At 46.4% G+C, this 25,866-nt stretch overlaps 1 protein-coding gene across 1 annotated transcript in view; it reads right to left on the bottom strand.

Annotated features, from left to right (window-relative positions):
• Positions 1-23,643: 23,643 nt before the first annotated feature.
• ZCCHC2 (zinc finger CCHC-type containing 2) overlaps positions 23,644-25,866 on the bottom strand; it is a 57,343-nt gene continuing 55,120 nt past the window's right edge. Inside the window, exon 14 of the mRNA XM_047767009.1 lies at positions 23,644-25,709. Coding sequence (XP_047622965.1) covers positions 25,642-25,709 — 68 coding nt within the window. The 3' untranslated portion in view covers positions 23,644-25,641. The remainder of the gene's footprint in view (positions 25,710-25,866) is intronic.

Consider the following 25,866-nt stretch of genomic DNA (forward strand, 5'->3'; position numbering starts at 1 on the left):
CTCCCCAACTTGGGGTTTTGCCTGACTTGCCGGCACTTGGAAGCAGCTGGTGCAGGAGACCAGCAAGACGGGGCTCCATGGAGGGGCTTCACCAGCCATGGCTACACAGCCACCCGATTGCTGGCTGAGAAAGGAGGGATTCACCCCCACTGGGCCACAGACAGGTGACAGCAGAAGGAGCTGAGGGCAGGAAGCCTGTGGAAGTGGTCAGCGCTGGCCATGGGTTTCCCTCCCACGTCCCTGCTCCCTGCTCCCTTTTCCCACCAAGATGACAGCATTGACATCTGGGCCTCAGAACAGTCCTCTGTGCACCTGAAGTGCAGCTAGAACCTTCTGAAGCACATGATGGAAATCTCTCCCCCTCCCCGCCCCCGGAACTGCTCAGCTTCTATCAGCTGAGTGTGATGTGGGTGGAAAGACTTCATCACAAACCTAGGAAAGGATGCAGCCAGGCCAGCGGTAAGAACTTCAGGCTCCAGGAGCCACTGGAGGGTGGCAGGTCCTCAGCTCAAAGTCTGCAGGAAGAACACAACAACCCCCACAGGGTCTGGGCCTCCCCAGTGACATGCCTGGGCTGTGGTTCTGCTCCGCAGTCAGAGGCTTGTTTCCCAGCTGCCCTGGCTTAGTGGGAAAATCTGGGTTTGAATGGGCAAGCCACAGTAGCTGTGGGCAGGAGGCCTGGGAGGGGGCCTGGCCAGGAAGGGGACCTCCTCCTTGGCGTCCTATGACTGGTCCTGGAGGGGTGTCCACTTCTGCACCTGGGACTGACTCTACCTCAAGGTGCGTCTCTGCTTGTAATAAAGCAAACACTTGTCTCTGGGATTCCTGTCTTGACCTTTGAACCTCAGGCATGGAGCTGGGCCAGATTTCCCCACATAGCCGCAATCACTGTGGGCCCTAGATCAGGACTTGCTGCTGGTGTGACCAGGAACACCCACCACAGGAGTGGGGGGTCGGGGGAGGAGCACAGAGTGGAGGAACCCTGGGCTGATCCTGGTGCTGGGCATCTCCAGGCTCCAATGGTCTCCAGGGAACTGTAACCTCATAGCCTTAATGGCCCTGGGACCTGAGCACTGGCTGCCTTGGGACCCTGAGAATGTCACTTCTCCCACGTTTAGAGGTTTAGGTGTCCAGACCGGCAGCCCGCAGAACAGGCCTCTCACCCTCTCCCGCTGACAGGCCCCTGGCTCAGGGAGTGGGTGGTCACCTGAAGGTGGGGCCCATTTTCCGCCTTGAGCTCTAAAGGCTCCCTGCTCCCTGTGTGAAGGCAGGAGAATTTCCAGATCTTGGGAAAGAGCCTGCTATACATTAAGTGTTGGTGCCCTCATGAAATTCACATATTGAGATCCCAACCCCCAAGGTGGTGCTATTAAGGAGCGGGAGGTGCTTAGTGCTGAGGGTGGAGCCCTCATCAATGGGATCAGCTGCCTGGTAACAGACACCCCATAGAGCTCCCTCTCCTTCCTGGGAGGATACAGCGCCCGGACTGCCAGCCACCGGCAGACAGCCTTCACCAGAACCTGACCAGGCTGGCACCCTGACTTGGACTTGCAGCCTCCAGAACAGTGAGACGTAAATTTCTGTTGTTTACCAGCCACCCAGTCTGTGGGGTTTTGCTATAAACGGACCAGGACAAAGCCCACCTCAGGCCATCAGACCCTCCACGCACCCTGCACCCCATGACTACCTCCTTGTTTCCCCTTTTCTCCTCCCAGGATCCCCGGGTCCCCCACTTCACTCAGACTCCACCTTTGGGGTGCTCCCTGCTTCTCTCCTCTTCTCTCCTGGCTCTTGGCTCTTTCTCCTGCCCTCTTCCCTGCAGCTGGAACTCCTGGTCCTATGGAAATGGAGCGCGATGCTGTGGCCTAATGCCATCCAGCCTGGGGAGTTTGACAAAACACAAGACAGAGACAAATGCACTTCCCCCCACCCCAAATGCCACTCTAGCCACCCACAGCTGCGCCCAGGGCGACCACTGGGCAGACCAGCTGCTGCCCATCTGCTGTCATTCCCCTTCTTTTCCAAATGACATCTACCAATATCAAAGACACTGCCAGCTGTCAAAATAAGGTTCATATTTTCATATATAGGACAATGACTGCTGAAATGAGATGATGCAAAACACATAAACAAATGAAGGGGAGGAGGGGGAGGCCGCAGGGTTGCCTCCCTCCAAATGCATCCTTTTCACAGAAGCAGGAACTGAAATGACCTCTGAGGCCTTAGAACAGCAATTAACAAGCACAGCCTCACAGCCAGAAGGGCTGGCATCAAAGCAAACTAGAAAAAGGGATAAGCAAGTTTGATCTCTGGAGGAGAAGGACAGGGAGGATGCAAAGTGCTGGGGACAAAGGGAGGCCAAACTCGGGAGTGGACCAGTCTTTCTGCTGCAGACAGAATGACGTGTTATGAGCACGGAAGAAAGCCAGGTGGATTTCTAACCGAGATAATGAGGAAGGTGAGATAGGCAAGCAGAGATGAGCCTGTGGGAGGGAGGTGAACTTCTTATAAGGATCTGTTGATGTTGCCCTCCCTTTCTTGAGAAACACCCCTCGTGGACACATCTTCCTGCTAAAACTGTAAAGAGCTGCTACCATCAGTTCCTGCTGTGGCTCAGTGGTAATGAACCCGACTAGTATCCATGAGGACTTGGGTTCAAACTCTGGCCCCAATCAGTGGGTTAAGGATCCCAAATCGCCATGAGCTGTGGTATACGTTGCAGATGCGGCGCAGATCCCACATTGCTGTGGCTGTGGTATAGACTGGCAGTTTAGTTCTGATCCAACTCCTATCCTGGGAACTGCCATATGCTGCAAGTGCAGCCCTAAAAAGACCAAAAAAAAAAAAAAGGAGCTCCCATCAAACTAAAGGCGCAGAATAGAGTTAGAAGAAATTAAGGTCCTTATTCTTGCCCTGTTACCTCGAACATATCACTTCAATGTTCTCTGCCTCAGTTTCCCCATATATAAAATGCTGAATCCTAAAAGCAGACAGGAGGATCATCTGAAGGAGCCAGTGAGGTCACAGCTGGGGAAGCAGAGAGTGGAACTAACTGTAGGGGCCTGGGGAAGAGTAGGGTGGTACCGTGTCTGGGAATGCCACCCGAGCGGCTAGTTGCCGAAGTGATTGAGTTTATTTTTACGTGTCGTTGAATTTCATAGAACATAATGACAGTATGCAGTGTGTGTTCACAGTGCCTGTCCCTCCCACAACGTCTACCATGAGGCCGTCCAGCCTGCAATCATGCGACAAGGTTGAAATCCGATCCAGGAGGAAAATCACTTCAACTGCTGGGCTCTTACAGGCCGCCACCCACTAAGATGGGGAAGCTGCAAAGAACACCTCAGGACAGTGTCTTCGGGGGCCAATTAGCTATGAGAACTGGTGACTCCAAAGGGTATGGCGATCCAGTCTCATGGAGATGCAAAATCATTTGCTTAGGAGCCAAGAGATCCAACAGTGGGGATGATGGGCAGCCCCCATCAATTCTGCAGGAGCTGGAGCATCATAAAAATCTCCCAGGGAATGAAAAGGGGCATGTCTTATTCAAACACTGCACAAGTCTTGGTCCCTCTGTTGATCTTAGACGTCAGAATGGAGCTGGAAAGCCAAGTAGCTCTCCCCGTGGCCCGACCCTCTCAGCAGGCAAAAGCTCCAGAAGCCACACTGAGCAGCCAGAACTCACTGCAGTACAAAGAAGTAAGGTCACATGGGGTGCCCTGAATTCTCCCCCACAACCAGGTGGTCAGTTTGACAGTGGGGGTGTCCCACACTGTGAGGCCAGGATGGCTTAGCTGAGGACACTCTCCTCCTGAAGATGTGTGGTTCTTTCGTCTTCTGAGACACTGCCCTCTTCTGGATTTTTTGCTCACTGCCCAGGCCCTTCCTCTCCTGGCTTGTGGCTCCTCACCTCTGGCCACAGGAGTGATCCAGGCTCAGTCTGTGGACCTCTTCTCTTCTGTCTGCCTGTGCCAGCCTCCTGATAAATGCCAGCTGGATGGTGATAGCCCTCATGTGTCTCTCCAGCCTGGATTCCTCTCTGAATGCTGGGCTCCTACACCCAACTAGTCTACATCTCTAGTTGGATTCCTGAGAGGCATCTCAAACTGACCCTTCCCAGAGTTTCTTGTGTTTCACTGAGCACCCTAACTTCTTGAGAAAATTATGACCAAAGAAATCACGAAGTCACTCTGAAAGTGTCTTTGATTCCAGCGTCTTAAAACCTGCCTTTGGGTTCCATGAGCAGGAAGAATGCTCCAAGGACTGGCTGAGTCAGCTGGGGTGACAGGTATCCACCAAGGAGCACTTCAGGTGCAGTCAGGGAAGAGGATGAAGTAGGAGAAACTCCTCTAAGGTGAAGCTGGGGCCATGGAGAAAAATGGACAGGAGGGTGCCCTTCATAAGGCAGACCAGAACCTCATCAGAAAACTTGTCAGGCCCGGGAACCCTCACAAAACATGTCTCTTGGAATTTGTCGCTTCTATGGACCAGGGGCTACTGCATCCTCTCTGTTCTCCATGGGGATTTTTTTTTTTTTTTTTTTTTTTGCTTTTTAGACCTGCACTCCAGGCATATGGAGGTTTCCAGGCTAAGGGTAGAATTGGATCTACAGCGGCCGGCCTACACCATAGCCATAGCAATGCAGGATCCGAGCCGCATCTGCAACCTATACCACAGCTCACGGCAACACTGGATCCTTACCCCACTGAGTGTGGCCAGGGATCGAACCCTCAACATCATACAACTAGTTGCATTTGTTTCCTCTGTGCCACGATGGGAACTCCTCTATGGGGATTTTGTTATTTCTACTTCAGCACAGTAGGTTGGATGTTGGAGTGGGAGGCAGACAACTTATCCTCCTTAGTTCACTGGTAACCAGCACACAGGACTGGTACCTAGTCCTGAGGGAGAAGAACGTGTGACCTAAAGATCCTGGATGTAACTTTGGGTGGTCTCTCAAGAGAAGGTGGTGAAAATGTGTGAGGAGGGGAAGAAGAGTGAGATGGTTTGGTGACCAAAAGGATGTACTGTGGCAGAGACAATGCAATTTCCTTTCCTCCTGGTCATGCAGGAAGAGGATGTTTCCCAGTCTTCTTTGTAGTGTGTGTGTGGGTGTATTACAAGTTTAGGTTGATGTAATACAGGCAAAGACTGGTCCCTAACATGTTACCCTTGTGGATTCCTCCCTTTTATCTCCTTCCTGGGCGACCTTGGAGGCCATCTGTTGAGGATGTCAGTGTCACAGGATGGGTGCAGCTCAGGTGCCTGAATGACTATGTGACGCAGAGTCCCCAAATGGCATAGTGTCCCTTTATAACCCCTCCCCTTCCCTCCACCTCAAGACCACCGTGGACCTGAAGTAAGTGAGCAATATTTTTATTGTATTGGGTACTGAGCTTTAAGGGCTATATATGTTAGAGTAGTTCACTTACTCTGATTGATACGGTAGGTGCTTAATAATTATGGTGACAGCATATTCTAATTCCAGAGCCCAAGCTTTTAAGCACCACACTCTCTTGATTGGCTTTCTATGTGCTCTTTCCCCATTCCTTTTTTTCTTTCTTTCTTTTTCTGGCCATGTTCATGACATGTGGAAGTTCCCAGGCCAGGGGTCAAAACCACGCCACTGCAGTGATGCCAGATCCTTAACCTGCTGTGCCACAGGAGAACCCTCTCCTCCCCCCGCCCGCCTCCATCATTTCTTTTCTGGCTTTAAAAGTAATATGTGCCCAGAACTCAACACTAACAACAGAAACAAACAAGCTGATAAAAAACAGACACAGGACTTGACATTTTTCCAAAGAAGATACACAAAGAGCCAACAAGCACATGAAAAGATGCTCTCAACATCATTTTTCATTAGGGAAATGCAAACTAAAACCACAACGAGATAACACCTCACACTCATGAGGATTGCTACTACCAAAAAACCCAGAAAATCTCAAGCGTTAGTGAGGATGTGGAGAAATTGGAACACTTGCGAACTGCTGCTGCTGGGAGTGTAAAATAACGCAGATGCTGTGGAAAATAGCATAGCAGTTCTTCATAAAACTAAACACAAAATGATCATATGATCCAGCAATTCTACCTTTTTTTTTTTTCCTTTTTCAGCCACATCTGCAGCATATGGAAGTTCCTTGGCCAGGGATCATATCCAAGCTGCAGCTGCAGCGATGCCAGATCCTTAACTCACTGTGCCACAGTGGGAACGCCCAGCAATTCTACTTCTGACTATTTACCCATGTTCACAGCAGCATTGTCTACAATAGCCAAAGGTCAGAAGCAACCCAACTGTCCATCAACAGATGAATGGGTAAACAAAATGTGGTTTAACATAAAATGGAATGTTATTCGGCCAGAAAAAGGAAGGAAATTCTGACACGTTATGATATGAAGATGTTATGCTAAGTGAAAGAAACCTATCCCTAAGACAAATACTGCAGAGTCCATTTTCATAAGTTTCCAAGAGTAGTCAAATTCATAAAGACAGAAAGTAGAATGATGTTTGCCAAAGACTGGGGAAATCGGGACGGGGGACTTGTTTAATGGCTACAGAGTTTCAGCTGGGCAAGCTGAAGCGAATTCTGGGGACTGGGTGCACAGCAGTGTGAAGGCGCTCAGAACTACTGACCTGTATGTACCCTTAAAATATGGTTAAGATGGTAAATTTCATGTTATGTGTATTTTATCACAATTAAAAAAATTTTAAGTAGTATGTGTTCGTTTTAAAAAACATAACAAAATATAAAGGATGTTTTAAAAACATCATCTATCAGTCCAAAAGAGATTACCACTGTAGAGAGTCTTTTTATGCAGCCAAAGTGAAGTTGTTTTATAAAACAGTGATTCAGCAATATAAAGCGAAAGCCCAGTCTTGGCGGAGAAAGCAAACCTGTTATAGAGGGTAAGAATTAGCCTACTTTTTGCTTCCAGGCAGACTGGAACAACCCCACAATTTCTAAGTCTTCACATTTGAATTTGGTGAATATTGTCTTTATAACCAGAAGCCTAGAGGCCTCAGGTGTAGGTGTTTGAACAAGTATGATTTTAGTTTTGGATTCAGAACCCTGTAATTTGATACCTGGAGCATTTCCTCCTCTCATTCACACGAGTATTCATTCATGGAGTAAATATTCATTGAATATCTGGGCTTAGGGCTCAGGAGATAGCAGTGAATAGGAAAGGACTTACCTTCTCGCTGGGGAGACAAACAGGAAACAAGTAAACAAACTGCAAACCGTGAAGGGCTCTGAAGGAAAGGCCCAGAACAGTACTGTCAAAAGGAATGGGAGAGGAGGTGACATCTGAGCTGAGACCTGGAGGATGGGAACAAGTCCCACAGAAAGTGCTGGAGACAAAAGGACTCTGAGGCCATGGAGGTCAGAGCAGTGCTTACCTCAGGGGAGGGTGCGGACAGCCAGGATGCTGGAAATAGTCTGCATCTTGATCTGGGTGAAGAGATGTGTAGAAAATAGGTAAAAATTCATTGAGCTGCACACTTCAAGGCTTATGCACTTTATCGTATGAATTTCATATCTTTAAAATAAAGGGAAATGAAAGGGGGTGGGTGTGTTCTGGAGGGAATAACAAGCAAGAGGCTTGCAGGCAGACTGTCTCTTGCGGAGAATAGCCAGAAGCTGGAGGCAGAAGGCAAGGGGCAATGGGATGAGGTTGAATACAGTGGTTATCCCTGGGGAGAGAAATAAAACTGGGGCTCTGGAATTAGGGATTTCAACTGTTTATGCTTTTCAAAAAATATATACTATTTTGAACATATCTTTGTTTTACATGAACCATTTTTATTTATTATTTTTAGGGCCATACCAGCAGCATATGTAAGTTTCCAGGCTAAGAGGTCAAATGGGAACTACAGGTGCAGCCTATACCATAGCCGTGGGCGACACCAGATCCCAGGCGCACCTTCTGGCCATAGCCCACAGCTTGCCCCAACGCCTGATCCTTAACCCACTGAGTGAGGCCAGGGATGGAACCTGCATCCTCAGGGACGCTATGTTGGGTTCTCAACCCACTGAGCCACAAGAGGAACTTCTGTATCCTTCTTAAAGCAAATAAGGCCATTTGCTTTTGCTTTCAAAGCGTTGCTCTCTGCCTTCCCTCTCTACTTGTTCTAAGGTTAACGGCTTTGAACATCCCTCTCTTGTCTCAAGGGGAAAAAATTCAGGGGTGTAAAGCCCTCATAATGCCTTCTCATCAGGGCTGTGGTCCTAGAAGGCCCACTTAGGGAACGCACACACCGTTTTTCTATTAGCATTAGGACAGAGGGAACCGCAGAGGGTGGGGGATGGTGACTCACTTCATTCATTCACATAACATTAACCGAGTTTCTTATATGCAGACATTGCTTATTTTCCAGATATTCCCAGGTCCAAATCCCTCCCTGCTCAATTCAGGATGTCCAAATACCAAGATTCCAAACCCGAGGGCAGAGACAGCATGGGCAATGTGGGTGGGATGCAGGATGGGAGAAGACATCCAAAGGGAAAGTTTCCAGGCCTTGTGGCTATGGACGGTTCCAGATGTGGTGCTAGGGACCATTTGAAGGGGCAAGAGGAGCCCTTTCTAGACTAGCCCTGGGGAAACTGTCTTGAGCCTCCTGGAAAGGCCCGCTTCTCACCGTCTTCACGACCCACACACATGGACACTCTGAAGAGCAGGTGGTGCAGGCTTGGGGCCAAACTCCGCGGCTCTCGGCTCTTCGGCGCTCGGCCTCCTCTGGGGACCTGTGGCCTTTCCGGAGGGACACCCTCGGTGGTCTGGGCTGCCCCGCACTCGGGAGGGACGTTTAGCATCCTCGACTCCGCCATTACGACAGCCCTGGGAGCGGCGCGCCCGGCTGACACCCCCGGGCGTCTCTTTCACTCCTAAAATGAATTGGGAGAAGCGCAGAGCGGCGTCGGCGCGCGGGTGCGGCTGGGGAAAGGAGAGAGGGAGGGGCGAGGCCGCGGGGGTCACCAGGACTCCTTTTCTCGCCCGCCAGTCAATCCCAGGGGCGCCGAGGTCAGCCCGCTACACGCTGGCCGCAAAGCTCCCGCGGGGGGCGGTGACGAGTCTGGGTCCCGGACGGCGGGGCCCGCGGGTCAGACGGCTCGGCCAAGCAACCCGAAGCGCCTTCCTGGCGCCTGCAGCGGCAGCCGCGAGGCCCGGGGTGCGGCATCCCCAGGGGGCTTCCCTGCAGGATGCGGACCCACCCCGCCTGGCCCTCGTCTCCTCTGGTTCCTGCGCTGCCAAATCTGGCGCGATCCCGTCCCAGGGGAGGGGTCTATCCCAGCGCAGCCCTGAGGCTAGACCCACACGCGTTTTTGTTGGATATTTTCAAAGATGTATGTTTGGGGACTGGGTGTCGATGTGGGAGGTGGGGGGCGAGCTTGGTCACAGGCCAGGCCAGAGGACTTGGCGGCCAGAACTGAAGGCAGGAAGCCGGATTTTCCTTGGCGGTTCTCTTGCGGCCTCAGTTCCTTCCGTTGGTCTCCAAAAGGCCCACTTTCCAGGGAAGCCGAACTCCTTGCTGGACTGCATTTTTTGAAATCTGGGGTGAGAACTGCCTAACTGTCAAAATTGAGTCAAGGAGTGGCCTCATTTCCCTTTGCAGTTACATCCGTGGTCCTTAGGTTCCGGGCACAAAACTGAATTTTAATACCATTGGTTTTCTTTGTAATTCTAAGCGTGCGATTCGACACACTTAACATCATTCTGAGAATGCTGTGGCTTCCCCAGGCGGACCCCAGTCCACACTGAGTAGGTGACTACTTACGGTCGGTCGGTCCACTAGTTGGAGGAGGGACTAGGAGGCAAAATACCAACACTCTCAATTGGTCCTGCTGAAGAAACGGGAGTGCTCACCATTATGAGTCACTCAATTATACTTTCTACTTATTTTTCTAATCATCATAACCTAGATTCCCAGCATCACGAGACCTGGATCCTCCTGGCTCTGGCTTTCTTCTTGAATCCTGGTGAGACTTGGGTCCCTCCCTTCCCATCTCTGGGCCTTGTTTCCCTCACCCAGTTTGAACCAAAAGTTTGCTAGAGGAAACTGAACTTTCTACCATTCCACCATTATCAGCCCCATCTCTGCTCCTGATTACCCCCTTCCCCTTCTCTCCTCCCAAGTGACTTAACAGGACCTAACCAGTTCAGAATCCTCAGCAGGTGTGGGAGTGGCTGCACCTGCCACCTGGCCCTTTCCAATGGCCTGTCCTAATGGCAGATGATTGCTTGACAAACACCCTTCCCCCATCTCCATTTTGCTCTGTAGACAAGAGGGGCCATGGCCACTTGGGCCAGAAGGAACATTCTTCTTTATTAGAACTCCTTGCCAGACTGGAACAGAGGATACTGTTTGCACCAGCACTACTCATCAGAACTTTCTCCTGCGATGGAATTGTTTTTCTCCCGTATAGACACCACTAGCATCCCTATGTGGCTCTTGAGCATTTGATATGTGGCTAGTGTGATTAAGGAACAGAATTTAAAATTTATGTACAAAAACTTAAATTATTTTGAGATATGAAAAACATCAATGAACTGCACATAAAGTATAAAAACTGATGTTCTGACATATATACTTGTGAAATCATTACCACAATCAAGTGAATATGCCTGCTGCTCCATGGTAATCCTTCCATCCTCGCCTCCCCACCCCCACTCAGGGAACCACTGTTCTGCTTCCTGCCTTAGAGATTAGTCTTCATTTCCCAGAATATTATGTAAATGTGATCACCCAGCCTGTACTTTTTTTGGGGGGGGTAGGCTTCTTTCACACTGCAAAATTATTTTGGATGCATTCATGTTGTGTGTCTCAGTTTGTTTCTTTTCATTGCTGAGTAATGTTCCACTGTTTGGAGCTAGAAATTTTACTTATCGATGGAGATTTGGGTTGTTCCCAGCTTCTATGGACAAATAAAATGTCTTTGAACATTCTTGCACAAATCTTTGTATAGATGCAGGCTTTCATTTCTCTTGGGTAAATTCCTAAAGGCAGAATGGCTGGATCATGGTAGGAGTATGTGTAATTTGTTAAGAAACTGGCAAACTTTTCCAAAGCGGTCATACCATTTTGCATTCCCACCTGTTTCTCTACAGCATGGCCAACATCGTCATCTTTTCAATTTTAGCCATTCTAGTAGGAACATGGTGGTATCTTATTGTGGCCTTAATTTGCATTTCCCTGATGTCTCATGATGTTGAGAATGTTTTCATGGGCTTAATTGACACTGGTTTATCTTCTTGGGTGAGATGTTCATATCTTTTGCCTGTTTTTCATTATGCTGTTTTCTTATTATTGAGTTTTGAGGGTTCTTTACATATTCTAGATGCAAGTCCCTTATCAAAAACCTGATGTGCAAATATTTTCTCCCAGTAAATACTTTGTCTTTTTATTTTCTTAACAGTGTTTTTCAGGAGTTCCTATTGTGGCTCAGCAGGTTAAGAATCTAACTAGTATCCATGAGGATGAGGGTTCAATCTCTGGCCTTGCTCAGTGGGTTTAGGATCTGGTGATGCCCTGGGCTGTGGTGTAGGTCACAGATGAGGCTCAGAGTCCGTCTTGCTGTGGCTATGGCTGTGGCATAGGCTGGCAGCTGCAGCTCCAATTTGACCCCTAGCCTGGGAACTTCCATATGCCACAGCTGTGGCACTAAAAAGGGAAAACAAACAAAATTTTTCAAAGAGAAGAGTTTTAATTCTGAGGAAGTCTTATTTATTCTCTTATGAAATCATGTTTCTGGTATAACATCTGAGAATCTTTGTCTGACTAACCCAAAGTCACAAAGGTTTTTCTCTCTGTTTTCATCTACAGATTTTATGGTTTTTGCTTTTACGTGTAGATCTATAGTCCGTTTGGAGTTAATTTTTGTATATGGTACAAGATAGGAATTGAGGGTCAGTTTTTCACATATATATATAGCCAATCCTTTTGAAAAGACTATCCTTTTTCCATTGAATTACCTTTGTACCTTTATGGAAAATCAGTTTATGATACGTGTGGGTCTGTGTCTAGACTCTCTACTCTCCTCCATGGATCAATTGATTTATATTTAAATAACTATCTGTGGCTACTGGTTACCAGATTGGATATCTCAGGTTTAGACTGTGAGCACCTCAGAAAAGATACTATTTATCTCATCAGAGAAAACATTTGACTCTGCCTTAGACTTCACAATAATAATTAACTGAACATTCCATTCTTACCACGTGTTGCTGAAGAGGAGTTAAAACTCTACTGTTTCTCAGTAAGTAGGCTTCAATTTCTATCAGTTTATCATCAAGTTTTTAAGGGCTAAAGGCCTGAGGAGGAGAGAAAGCCCCAGACTCTGAGGTCCTGTATTCAAATCCCGAGTTGGCAACTTAGTAGGTGTTTAACCTGTCCTTGCCTCCACTTCTTCATCTATAAAATGGGTATCATAGGCGTTCCCGTTGTGGCTCAGTGGGCTAAGAACCAGACATAGTATCCGCAAGGATACAGGTTTGATCCCTGGCCTCGCTTGGTGGGTTAAGGAGCTGGTGTTGCTACAAGTTGCAGCACAGAAGGCAGATGTGGCTTGGATCTGATGCTGCTATGGCTGTGGCTGGGGGGTGGGTCTGCAGCTGCAGCTCCAATTTGACCCCTAAAACTGGGGGAACTTCCATTGCCAAAGGTGTGGCCATAAAAAAAAAAAAAAAACCTATCATAATTATACCTATTTCATAGGATTGTCTGAGGGTTAATAATACATGGAAGTGCTTAGGATTATGCCTGATACATGATAAGGATGAAATAAAAGCTAGTCATTATTACTTCGTAGGAAACAAAACACAGCAGTAGGGGAGGGGGACATTCTAAACTTTTGGAAATCCATTTCCTTGTCCTCTGAGGACCTCTCCTGTGTCTCAGGGCATATTTACTTGAGCTGTGCAGGCATCTGGGAGGTCTCCACAACCCCATATTATTATTGCTATTTTGCAGATAAGAATAAAACCATTTAAATCTCTCTCCAAAGTTGCATGGCCACTGGGTGACAGAGTTAAGATCGAAATCCAGGTTTTTAGGCTGCTTAAGTTTGTGCTTTTAACTTAATGATATTCAAAATTTTGTGCATCTGAAGGGAATGTGCAGGCCGCACAGCACAGCAGGCCCTCTGCCAGGCATTCTGTGCAGTGCCAGTAGGGGAAGTGGGGAGAAGGGGCCTGGAGTCTACACTTCACAGCTCCCCGCAGGTGTCCCTGGGCGGGTGGCACTGGGAGAAGCACTTTGTGCCACCAATTCTGTCCACGTGAAAGGTCAACTGTTCCCTCCAACTGCTGTCAATCAAGAATTACAAACATCTGCCAGAGTAGAAACACCTCTACTTTCTATTAGCTGGAAAGTCTGATTTCAGAGGACACTGGGGAGTTCCCTGATGGCACAGCAGGTTAAAGATTCGGTGTTGTCACTGCAGTGGCTTAGCTTGGATCACTGCTGTGCTGCCAAAAAAAAAAAAAAAAAAAGTAAAGAAAAGAAACTGGGATCCAGAACAAGCTGGGCACAATGATTTATTTTTGCCAGGACCATAGCCAATCTAGATCAACTCATTTCCTTTTGCCAGGTTTTTCCTTGGAGCCAGAAATATAACCTCTTTTGATACTGAACTCCAGAGAAGGTACTCGGCTATTTGGAAGCACTAGGATGGTGCATCAGTTTATCAGGAGGTGGGCGGGGTGGGCAGAGTGATCTGAAGACGCATGGGCAAAGCCTGTCGGTACTGAACTTCTGCCCACTGTGGCAGGACCACGTTCCATTCAAGGAGAAGCACTATTGCCTTTTGCGGCACGGAGGCCCCACCAAGGTCTGTGTATGCGCTCCACAAAGGGGGCCCATTCGCATCGGGAAGCACAGGAGATCTGCTTGAAGCCCAAGGTGGAAGCAGCTTACTTCATTTGCTCTGCACGTCTCTGTAAACGCACTGGGGGAAAACAAAGTCCTTTGTGTCCTAAATATAAGGTTGAAGAAGGTTGGGGATGTCACTTAGGCCCCCATTTTCTGTCCTCCGGGCAAGTAACAAAAAGGGTCAGTAGTGGCCCAGCCCACTAATACAGTGCCTGGTTGTCCCTGCAGGGGAGGGACCTGAAAGCCTCCAGGGTCCCACTCTGGCTGACAAGGGAGCTGCCAGCTCCAGGCAGAGGCCTTGGCAACCACTAGGGGACCTCACTCCTGATGCTGCTCAACACACAGGAAGTACTGCAGGAGGGGAGACTGCCTGGCGCTGCATGTGATGCATGTAAGAAGAGAGTGCAACCCTCTGACTGGTGTCTGTCCCTTGGTGTCCTCACATTCCCATTTCATCACAATGAAAAGACCACGGCACTGAAAGAATGAAGACACAAGGAGAAAATTATGTGTAAAACACGTATCAGGCAAAGGATTGGTACCCAAAATATACAAAGAACTCTTAACACCTCAAAGAAAACAAACAACCCAATTTAAAAACTCAGCAAAAGATCTGAACAGACCCTTCACCAAAAAAGATGACAAATAAACACATGAAAAATGCTGCACATCGTATGTTATTAGGGAATCGCAAATTCACACAATCAGGTATGACTATGTATTCACTGTAATGGCTAAGATCCAACGCAGTGATAACACCAAATCATGGCGAGGATGTGGAGCAACAAGAACTCCCGTTCACTGCAGCTGGGAATGGAAACGGGGCAGCCACTTCGGAAGACAGTTTGACAGATTCTTAAAAAATGAAACATATCTTACTGTGTGATCCAGCAACTGCCCTCCTTGGTATTTACCCAAGGAAACTTTCGTCCACACAAAAAACCCGCACACCATTGTTTAGAGCAGCTTTATTCATAACTGCCCAAACCTAAAAGCAACCAAGATGTCCTTCAGTAGGTGAATGGATAAACAAACGGGCACATCCAGACAATGGATTATTCAGGAAAAAAGAAAGAAAAAAAGCTATCCAGCCATGGATAGAAGAAACTTACATGCATATTACTAAGTGAAAGAAGCCCATCTGAAATGGCTGCGTACACATTGTATGATTCCAACTATATGATATTCTGGAAAAGGGAAAACTAGAGAGACAGTAAAATGAGCAGTGGTTGACAGGGGTGGGAGGGAGGGATGGAGAAGCAGAGCATGGGGGATGGTGGGGGCAGTAAAACTACTCTGTGTGATGCTGCAACTGTGGATATGTGTCCTTAGACATTTGTCAAATTCCACGGAATGTACAAGACCAAGTGTGAACCCTGATGCAAGACTTTAGTAAAAAAAATATCAATATTGACTCATCAATTACTTTAAAAAAGTGCATGTATGGGATGACTACAATTATGTGAAATAAAAATAGTAGCTAACACAAACAAAGGAACACAGCACAATCTAATCCAAGGAAGGGAGGGATTCCTAATTTTGACAGGCCCTAAAATAGGAAGGCAGGTTTTGAATAAGAAAACATTTTTAAAGGAAACACGACAATGTGTCAGTGCTCCCTGTGTGCACTGGTACCACGTTTGAATGTTGTAACCTTCGCAAAGCCCTAGGAGGTGGACACTCATGTAATGTGTTTTCAGGTAAAGGAACTTGCTCAGAGGTCACAGCTCAGGTGATAGCCGTAGAATTCAAAGCACTACATTATACTGCTTTTATAAAAAAGTAGCAACTAAGTGCTGGAGATTATTGAGTATTAAAAGAGATAAGGCTAGAGTGCTAAGCAAAGGTAAGATCATAGGGTGCATTTTATGCTCTGTTAAATGGCACAAATTTTATCCTATGTATAAATTTTATTTTATGGAACTTGGGAACCACCAAATTTTTTAAAAAATAATTGGCTTTGATTTATTGCTATATTAGCATTTAATGAAATAAAAAGATCTCAGAAAAGAAAATCTTTCAAAGAAGCATGAAGAGAATTGAAGTCTGGTTACATATCAGTGATGAGCAGGGTGTTCCAACAATAATAGAAAAGACATTTTAAGTTTCTGCGTATTCCTTTTTAGTTTTATTTTTCTCGTGTACCTGCATTTTCTAATATGCATTTTGGAATGTACACTGATTATATATTTAAAATTGATTGCTATTATCAAAAAGTGCAAAAGAAGATTTTTGCAAATAAGTAATAGTTACCTTAAAAACAAAGAAATAAATAAGTAGCAACTAGCGGGAGGTTAGTTGTCCTGAAAAATAGGAGAATTATAATATCATTTATTTGTCTGCTCCTTCTGAAATGTTTGGAAAGTGCCTGTCCTGGAGGTTTAAACATTGCCACAGAAATTGAATTTGTGCTCTGAAGTTTAGCCAACTGCACTCCCTCCCCTCACTCTGACACAGTGAAAGGCAAATTTCAGCCACTCACCTTTCCTTAAGTCTGTAAATCCAGGGGTTTTCCCAGGGGGCTACTTGATGGCCCCTGTAAAGACAGCGCCTCTGGTGGCCCTGGGGACTCTCTGCATATTGGGCTTGCTGGGCTGCTGCGAGTTACCAGAGAAGTAGCTGTGACTAGTGGACCAGGTTTGGGTCTCCTGGGACTCAACATGGGAGCCATGCCCTGGAAGCTGGGGACAGACCCAGTAAAGGTTCGGTAAAGCAAAGGCTGAGCAGGCTGGGAGGTAGCAGGATCCTGAGGGCCACGGTGGAGCCCCTGGGCCACGGCACCCGAGGAGACAGCTGGGGGCTTGTTAGGAGAGTAATGGGGAGAAAGGAAAAGCCGGAGAGGGCAGTGCCATCCCCACAAGTCTCCATGCTTTTCACACCCGGCTTCCCCCTCACTGGAGAAAAATCCAACCTCAAGGTGACCCTTCTGGGCAACTCAGTGCTGGCAGCTCCCATTCCAGGCAGTTCTGGATCCAGTCCCTCTCCTCCCACCCCTGCCTCCCCACACCCTCATAGAGATGAGAGGGGCCATAAGGTCCCTTCTCCCATCCAGTCACAACATGCAGGTGGCACCTGCTCCATCCTCACATCCTCCTGCCCGCCTGGCCCTGCTCAGTCCCCTGCCCACTCCCCACCTTTCGTCCCTAAGTGTTGTAAAGTCACCAGGGACCCTGTGAGTGTCAAGTCCACAGCCACGATTCCTGATTTTTACTGCACGTGGCAACAAGGACCATTTCACTCCAAATCTTCTGGATCAGGACACATCTACCCAGGATCTGAACTCTCCTCCTCAGCCTTCTGTGACGGATATGCTTTGCCCTCCCCCACACTCACCAAAACAAAATTTGGGAACTTCCATTCTCCAGGCCTGAGTTTGGGTGAGGGAGAGTTGAGGAGTCTGTGCTTTTAGTTAAGACCTTCAGGTGATTCTGCTGCAGGTGACCCTCGGCCACACTTCGAGACAAGCACTAGGTGACCAGGCATCACTCAAGCCGCACAAATTCAGTATGAGCAGAAGAACCCAGGTTTTTCCCTTTCAGAGCTGCTTCTCATCCTGGCTCCCTCCTGGGCTGAGGGTGGATTGCTCTGCTACACTGCCCCCTGCTCTGCCAGCACCACTGCCCTTCACCTCCTTACCCAACGCTCCACCACAGGGCTTTTTCTGAAATTCATTTTCCTCGACATTGTCTCTGCCTTCTCTCATCTTTTCACTAATATCTCCCTTCTTCCTTTTTGGCCCAACAGAAATGTTGTGTCTTTTGAAAAGCCTCCCCCAGTTCTCAGCAGGCAGAGTTCACCTCTCCACTCACTGAGATCCCAGGTCTGGTCACCAGGTTGTAGCTGGCCATGCCTCACTACACTGGTTTCCCAGCCAAAAACTATCTGCCAATGGCTGCTGAACATGTGCACCAGATTCAATCTCACTGTGCTAAGATGCGGCACCAAAAAGGAGAGTGCAACTTCCTACACTCACACAGAGCACCTTCAACTACACATCCTCATTTAGATGAGACTGATGCATGTCAGGGGTCGGCAAGCTTTTTTCATAAATGGACAGAGTAAGTCTCTCAGGCGCTGAGGGCCAACTGGTCGGTGTCATACGGGCTTGGCTTGGCCATTCCCAGCAAAGGCAGCCATAACAAGACAAACCAGAGTGGCAGGTTCCAAGAAGCTTTATTTGTGGACACTGAAATCTGAACTTCATCTAATTTTTGTGTGTCATGAGTAATTATTCTTTTCAACCATTTAAAGCTGTAAAAGCCATTCTTAGCTGAGGACCTGATCCTTAGCTGAGTTTCCTGATCCTTCTGCAATGCCCACCTGTGAGCAATGGCTAACTCTATGTTCTTCAGCACAAGACTTGGTACATAAGCTTTGCTTTTGGACTGAAAGCACCCCCACCACGACAACCCTTATCAATACAAGCAGCGAAGAGCCAGGAGTTCCTGGCAGCTGTAGCTCTGATTGGACCCCTAGCCTGAGAACCTCCATATGCTGCTGGTGTGGCCCAAGAAAGCAAAAATTACGAAGAGCCTAGAAACTTGCCAGAGGGCAGAGCACCGGCTCCAGGTTGAGACTGTGCATTCAGGTCTCGGTGCTGCCGCCTAGTGCCCAGCCAGCTGCACTGGGGTCTGTCCCTTGGGGACCTGGAAACATTTCCCCTCCCCAGAGCATATGGTGACAGCTGGGGTTTGTGTTCCTGACCACACCCACAAAGAACTTCAAATCAGTTAAAGCAAAAATAAGTTTAAAGGTGAAAAATTATTTTAAAAATTGATAAATCATTTAAAGTGAAAAAGCAAGCTTCAAGCCACAGAATTCTGGTCATTTAGCTCAGTTTTTACCATTTTCCAAACAAGCGCTCAGCTTTTTGGGTAGAAGAAATGAGGGTCCAGGAGGGCCTGCTGTTCAAGATGGAGCTTATTGGCAGAGCCGGCCTGAGTCCTGCCGGCCTGCCACCAGTGCAGGGTGCTCTGCACCGTCACATCTTGCTTGTAACATCGTGTGTCCAGGCACAAAGAAGCGCAGGAGCCCAGCGGCTAAGAGTGGCACGTTCCAATGCAGCCCTGTTACTGAATTGCCCTGTGCCCTCAGCCATGTAGTGAGCCTCTATGCCTCAATTTCCCCAACTGTAAAATGGCAGAGTACCCACCTCATAGGGTTGTTTTGAGGCTGAAGTGTGTCTGGTCCCTGCTGGGCATTAAGGTGTTTGCTATCATCATGAATTCACTGTGTACCTACTGTGTGTCAGACATTTGAGTGCTTAATGTATTTTGCCAGATTCGATCTTTGTACCTATTCTAACAAAGTGAATGTTACCCCCATTCTGTAAATGAGCCTGGGGAAGGTCACGGTGGGTGGGTGCTGGGAACAAGGCTTTTTGGTGCCACCTCTGGTACAAGTTCACCTGATGAAGGCATACAGTGGGCAATGAGGTGCCGTGACACAAACATGACCCAACCCTGACACATTATCGAGAATGAGTGCTAAGTGCTAGGTGACCTGGCGGCATTCTTAGCATTCTGAAAGGCTCTTGGGGTGGGAGTGACTGTCACGGGTCCTGCTTAAAGGTGACTTTGCCACTGGTACTCTAGGCCTTTAGAGTGTCTTTTGAGGGAGGGAGTGCTTGGGATAACCTATGCGCAAATGTCAGAGTTTTAAAAACATCAGCGGTGAGGTCTCTTTTCTGTGTGCCCTGCTACTTTGTTTCTTAAATTCTGAAGTCTTGAAATTAATGGAATATTCACTGAATGCTCAATTTACTGAGACACTTGAGGATAATAAAAACCTTTGCAGAGCAAAACTTAGTGTGCCAAGAGAGGATGGTGCATGTTTAAAATACTGGAGGTAGGCAAGAATTGCTGCTCCTTGAATTCATCTGAGACAGGCAAATGCTTAAAGCCTAAAAGCTTCAAGGTTTTTCAGCTCTGCAAACTTTCTCTCACCCAGTGTCTCACCCAGTAGAGACACAGGAAAGAGACATTCTGACTGACCAGGACCCAGCCCAGTCTTCTCTCAGGACTTAATCTATGTTAAAACCATGGGGGCCTATGGTCCTATACAGTTTAAAAGATCATTCATTGTCCTGGGTTCAGTGGAGAAGCACCTGCAGGGCAGGAAGTGGGGCAGGAGGTAAGCACTCATCTGAAGTTAGGGCCTGGCCTTCATCACCTCTGAACCCCGAGTTCCTATCTGTAAAATAGGGAGGAGGAAGATCCCATCTCCTGCGCAGCTGTGCTAACCAATGAGCACAGAGGAAATTGCAAAAGAAACTGAAGTACCATCAATGACTTTAAGATGTTTATAACAAACTGAGATTGCAATGGCTGAAAGAGGAGACTGCTCAAATTACTTTTGTGGCCAGTTGTCTACATTCTTTAAAGTTTTGGGCACAGGCTTACAATCTCAAATGTTCTCTGTCTTACATTCAAATTTCTCTAAATTAGGTCAGTGGGCAGTAACATCTGCTTGCTTGCATTGTCTGCATCCCCCTACCAGGTGGCGCTGCCTCCCAATTAGCAATTTCTTTTGGTGAGAAGCTGGCTGAGACCTTTTACAGTGGATCAAGTTGGAGCTGCAAGAGGAAAAAGAAAAGCAATGAAGAACCACCCGGTCCCCCACTTCACCCCTACCCCAGCTTGAGATTAAGAGCTCTGGAGACTGAGGCCTGAAGTCACTGAAGAAGAGGTGTGTACAGCAGGGGTTTTGATTCCTCCCACTTGTGATGTAGCCCACTTTCCAGAGCAGGAATGAGGGAGCCTAAAGCCATCCTACTTTCAAGATGTTAAGAAATTTGCATACACACCAAGTTCAGGCCATGTGTACCCATGCTCCCATGTAGCAGCTCACAATTTTCCAAAGAGCAGCTTTTAAGAATTAGGTCAATTTCTCTTACAATATAGTTTAGAAATGTTATTTTTGCATATACGGGCACAATAGCTGTGATTCACAAACACAGTGATAAACTAAAATACTGATGTTATATTGACCTTAGGTATCCCAACTGGGCAAGTTGGTGGGTGTGCTCTGGGATAGGATGGTGCTGCCCTCTGCAGGCGATCTAGGGCACTGCAGCGAAACACACCTCAGCCGAGTTTACACCGGCCTCTCAACCTCAGATCCCCAGAGCCCTTCATTCTCATAATGGGACCCAGCTTCAGATTTTCTTCCATCCTTAAGGAAAGCTCTAGAGATTGGGCTACCATGGTTAAAGTCAGAGTACCCCTCCCTTCCTTCACCTCCCAGACCTCAATTCATTTCTCTGGAAATAAACAGGCCCTTTCCGTGGTGGGGTGAGTGGGGGTCAGCATTTTTCTTTATTCCTTTGAGATGAAAAATGGAAGGAAGGGCAATGGGGTTAACTACTGTCACAGCTTGCCTCCATTTGGTTTCACTGCCTTAATCTTAGAAAGCTTTTGTAATCAATATGTAGAACTGAAAAAAGGTGTCTTCCAAGCTCAACTGGCTGGTGCTCCTAAGTACTAGATGCTACCTGTTAAAAAGAAAAAAAAAGGAAATTTTATGCTGTGCTTTAATGTTTCTGGAACCTTCTCAGAAAAATTAGATGTTTAACACTTACATAAAAAAGTAAATGTAGATTTGCCTTGTAATACTTTATTCTACTGAATAATCAGGACTGCACAACTCAGCCCATGGACATACAGCCCACAGCTGCCTCCAACTAGATTTAATCTTTGAGGACAAGGAATATTTTACGTCTTTTACCAGTGGATAGAACTGAAACAGTTCTAAGCTAAGCTTAACATAACGCTAAGCTTAATTAACATAATGAAGAATAAATTTGCTTGGCTCCTCACCACCCAAAAAATTCCCTTTACTCAGGCTTAACTCTTCCACATTCTCATTGTCTCTGAAAACAGTATCACAATTCTGTTGTTCCATCGAAACTGAATTCAACTAACATCTGAGCACCTTCTTGGTGCTTCTTAATGGTGGACCCTTCCCAGACATTACTTCATTCTCAAGCCATTACTTCATCTCATCTCTGTCCAGAGAAAATGCTGCTCTGAAGCCCACCAGTTCCTTCCACTTACCTCTTCCATCCTCCTTCCTGTTGCCTCACCCTAAACAGATCTCTCAACTTCCAGGCCTTCTTTCAACCATCTGATAGTTTCACAAACTATTGTCAACATTTTTTTTTTTTCTCTATACAAAGTTTGGCAACATCCAGTTTTTCATTAGTCAACTCCAAATTCTCCAGTCTGGCTCTATCTTACCTACTGAACCACAAGTCTTACTCTTTCAAGATGGAGTGAGACCCTCCCAACCCTGCTGAGGTTCTTCTTCCCAACCCTGCCGCCTAGAGTCCTATGCCTCTTCTCACACCCTCCGCCTCCAGGGCATCCCCTTGCCAAATGCTGGGACTGTCCAAACCCTGCCCATACTGTCAGGCTCTTCTCCACACTCACCTCCTCCACCAAGCCTAACACAAACCCTCCCAGTCTACACTTCCTTCTACCCTAAGCCACCCAGGGCACTATCACAGCATCTCAGGAGGGTGTCGGGATATGGGCTGAGGCAGGCACACTCCTGGTGTGAGTGTAAACCACCTGCAAAACCATATGGCAAATCTGGGAAGACTGAACACTTCTACACCCAGCACTTTGTTTTCCTGGATTTATACCCTAGAGAGCCCCTGTATATATAAAAAAAAAACGCTCCTGTTGTAACAGCAAGAAAGTGAAAACCACCCAAATGTCTGTTGACAGATGGATAAATTGTGTGGGTGTACTGTTTTCCTCCAATACAATCGAATACTACAAAGTTAATGAAAATGAAGAAACTGCAGGAATGTAACATCAGGACTGTAAAACCAGATGAGCAGAGACAGTCACAGAAGACTAAGCAATGGAGACCCAACAGTAAAGCTCAAGGAAAGTAAAAATACACTGTGTACTTGGGGAAGGGAGATGTAAAATGTGAGGAAAGAGGGGAATAATGAAATTTAGAGTGGTGGTGACCCTGGTGTCGTGGGTGGAGGAAGAAGGGACGGTTAAGGGACACAGGCAATGACACCAGAGATGTGAGTTAACCTGAAGTGGGTCTGTGTTTCGCACAGGTGCATACTTACTGACTAACAGGAAAGTGGATGCACTGTGAACCATCAGAGTTCTGGGATCATTTCAAACCCACTGCCAAATGGGTACAGAGGGAACACTCATGAGTGGCTCAGGACAAGCACTCTGAGTGTCCACTGTTGCACGGAACGCTGGGAACCAGAGGGGCTGGGCCGAGTGACAGGACACGAGTCATCACTAGAGGACATGACTGACCTATCTGTGGATACTCGGAAATCTCTTATAAATTACTGATTACATGAAAACCGACTTGAGACTAAATTACAGAAGACAGAAGCAGTGGAAGAAAAGATACTGTATTGACAGACTGCCCAGAAAACAAATTGGTACTAATAAATCTGAAGCAAACCAGGTCATCTATGCTTTTCGAATGGGAGGGCCTGAACCAGAAACACATCTCTAGGGTGATCAGAACCCTGAGCCGCCATGGTGGCCTCGGGCACACAGCACAATAAGCACAGAAATACAGTCTCTTCTGTCAGTGGTCATGCAGGCGACCCATATAAGGCTGTTTTGGGGAAAAACTGAAGAACATCCAGATGGTAACTTTGGGATTCACTGTCCACATTACAAGGAAATAATGGGCTGATTCTTGAAAAAGGAAAAAAAAAAAAATGAAACCCACCACATATGATGTTCTCCTATTTTTTACTTTGCAACATTTGCAATAAAGCACGATTCTTAAGCCGTTTTTCCATTTTTTTTATTGCTGTTAATTCAAGGAAAAAAGGTTGCATAAAATCCAATCTGTTCTAGAAATATAAGTGGCCTTTCCAGTACATAACATTTCAAATATCAAAGTATATGGTAAACATACAAATAAGGAGAAGGTAACATACCTCCTATGTACAGTACAGTCTTTTAAATCATAAAATAAGCTCCATAAAGTACAACTGGCAAGTGATTCACAACGCGGTCCATACGGGGCTTATCAAAACTCTCACTTGAACAACTCAACTGCAGCTTAACAATTAATTTAATAATGTGGTCCAAAAATACCCAGATCAAATAAAATATATTTAATCAAAATAATTTCCTTTCTCAAACTTTGTTTCTCTTTAAATTAAAGCTTTCATCTACCCTTTCACCCCCCCCTTCCCCTTTAACTCCCACCCCTGAAAGGTTTCAAAATGTACATTGGTGCTATAAATATAAATGCTACCTATGAAGCATTCCATGAAGCTTCTTTCTTCAAGTGTTTCCTTTTGTCTAGCAATCTGTTGGGCTCCTGAACTGAGACCAAATATTTAAGTTCCTCTGCTGTGCACCAACTTGACCCTAGACAATACCCATCTGCCGTTTCTGTTCTGTCTTGAGGGTGGGGCCACAAACCCAGCCCCACCCCTTAACCTGTGACCTACAGTGGCAGTTGCTCACTGCTGTTGAACGAAGCAGCCCCCAAACTACAGCCCATCTTCCAGATACCTCAGTGCACTTTAGGAAATCAAAAATTACCTGGAAGCAATTTAGTACATAGATTGGCTTTAAAAAACCTTTTGTTTTAAACAGCAGCATTAAACTTAGTGACATGACACTGACATGATTAATACCATCTTAACACACTCAAAATTCAGTCTTTCACATTATAACCAAGCATAGTGGTAAACTGTTATAAAAGTGACTTTGCTACGAGAGACAGGTTAGGGAACAAATAAATACCTGACTTTTGGAGAAATGCAGAGCTTCTGTTCAGATTGCAATAAGCCGTACACATTTTAGACACAACGTAACACTGTAATAGGTGGTATAGGAAAAGGAATCTTGACTCAAGTGTCTCTTTTCGGTGACACAGTGGCAGACTACAGGTAAAATTGGCTGTTGACTTTCATTACAAACACAAACACACGGAAGAACCACACTCACACTAGTTTGTTCACTTTATGTCTCTCTGAAGCAACAGGCTAAAAAAGTATGATGAAGTAAAAAGTTTGTTTTTTAAGAAAAATCTCTTTGTCCACTTCCTACATCATATTTTCTGTTTCATATGGTTTTACTTCTTCCTTTCTCTTCCACTTATTTTAGTTTTATTTGGACAAGCACTGCATATATGTATTTATGTGGTGCTGTTTATTACATATATACACACTATTTGGGGAATTTTATTTCTCCCTTACAATTAAGGTAAAATATTTTATTTACCCTCGGTTTATATGCAGAGTAGTTTACAAAGTGTGGACAATGCAATGCCAACCACTCCTGCAGCCAATGGAAAGAGTGAGGGTGGGGGAGAAAAGTGGAGTTCAGGGCAAAAGTGACGAAAGCTGGGGAAGAAGCAAAGTTTTTTTTTTTTTTCAAAACCATATGACTGTCACCAGTGTTATAAAAAAAAGGTCAAATACAGTTTTAAAGATTCAGTAAACATTGCACACAGCAAGTATTCAGTGTAAAAAAAAAAGCACGCATCAACAATTTCCTTTTGATAGTTTGTCTGGATGTTTAAATTACATGTATCATACAGATAAGCCTGTTGTTGAACCAGGAGACCAGAGGCTCAAAAGCAATGCATTCTTTTTTGTTTTGGACGTCGGGACAAGAGAAATGACAAATCCCAACTGCATGGAAATCTAGGAAATGTATAGACAAAGAAACACAAGCAAAATACCTTTCCTTTCCTCCCCTCCACACCCCAACCATGACTCCCCACACTTCAGTGTATTAAGTAGGCAAGCTTTACTTGTTTCAGTCTGCAGAATCCAACGTATCATTAGAAGGGGGGAGGGGAGGTGCGTATCTCAGTCTGTAAGTGCCTAAAACGGGAAAGACAGAACTGCTAAGTCACTGCGTACAAGGCAATGCATCACAAACCACTACAAGATATCAAAGGGGCCTGCTCCTCCGGCAGCTCCCACTGCACTACTGCGACTCCCCAAGGGTCAATAAAGTGACTCAAAAAGGAATAGGAAG

The sequence above is a fragment of the Phacochoerus africanus genome, chromosome 2 (genome assembly GCF_016906955.1).
Source record: "Phacochoerus africanus isolate WHEZ1 chromosome 2, ROS_Pafr_v1, whole genome shotgun sequence".
NCBI lineage: Eukaryota > Metazoa > Chordata > Mammalia > Artiodactyla > Suidae > Phacochoerus > Phacochoerus africanus.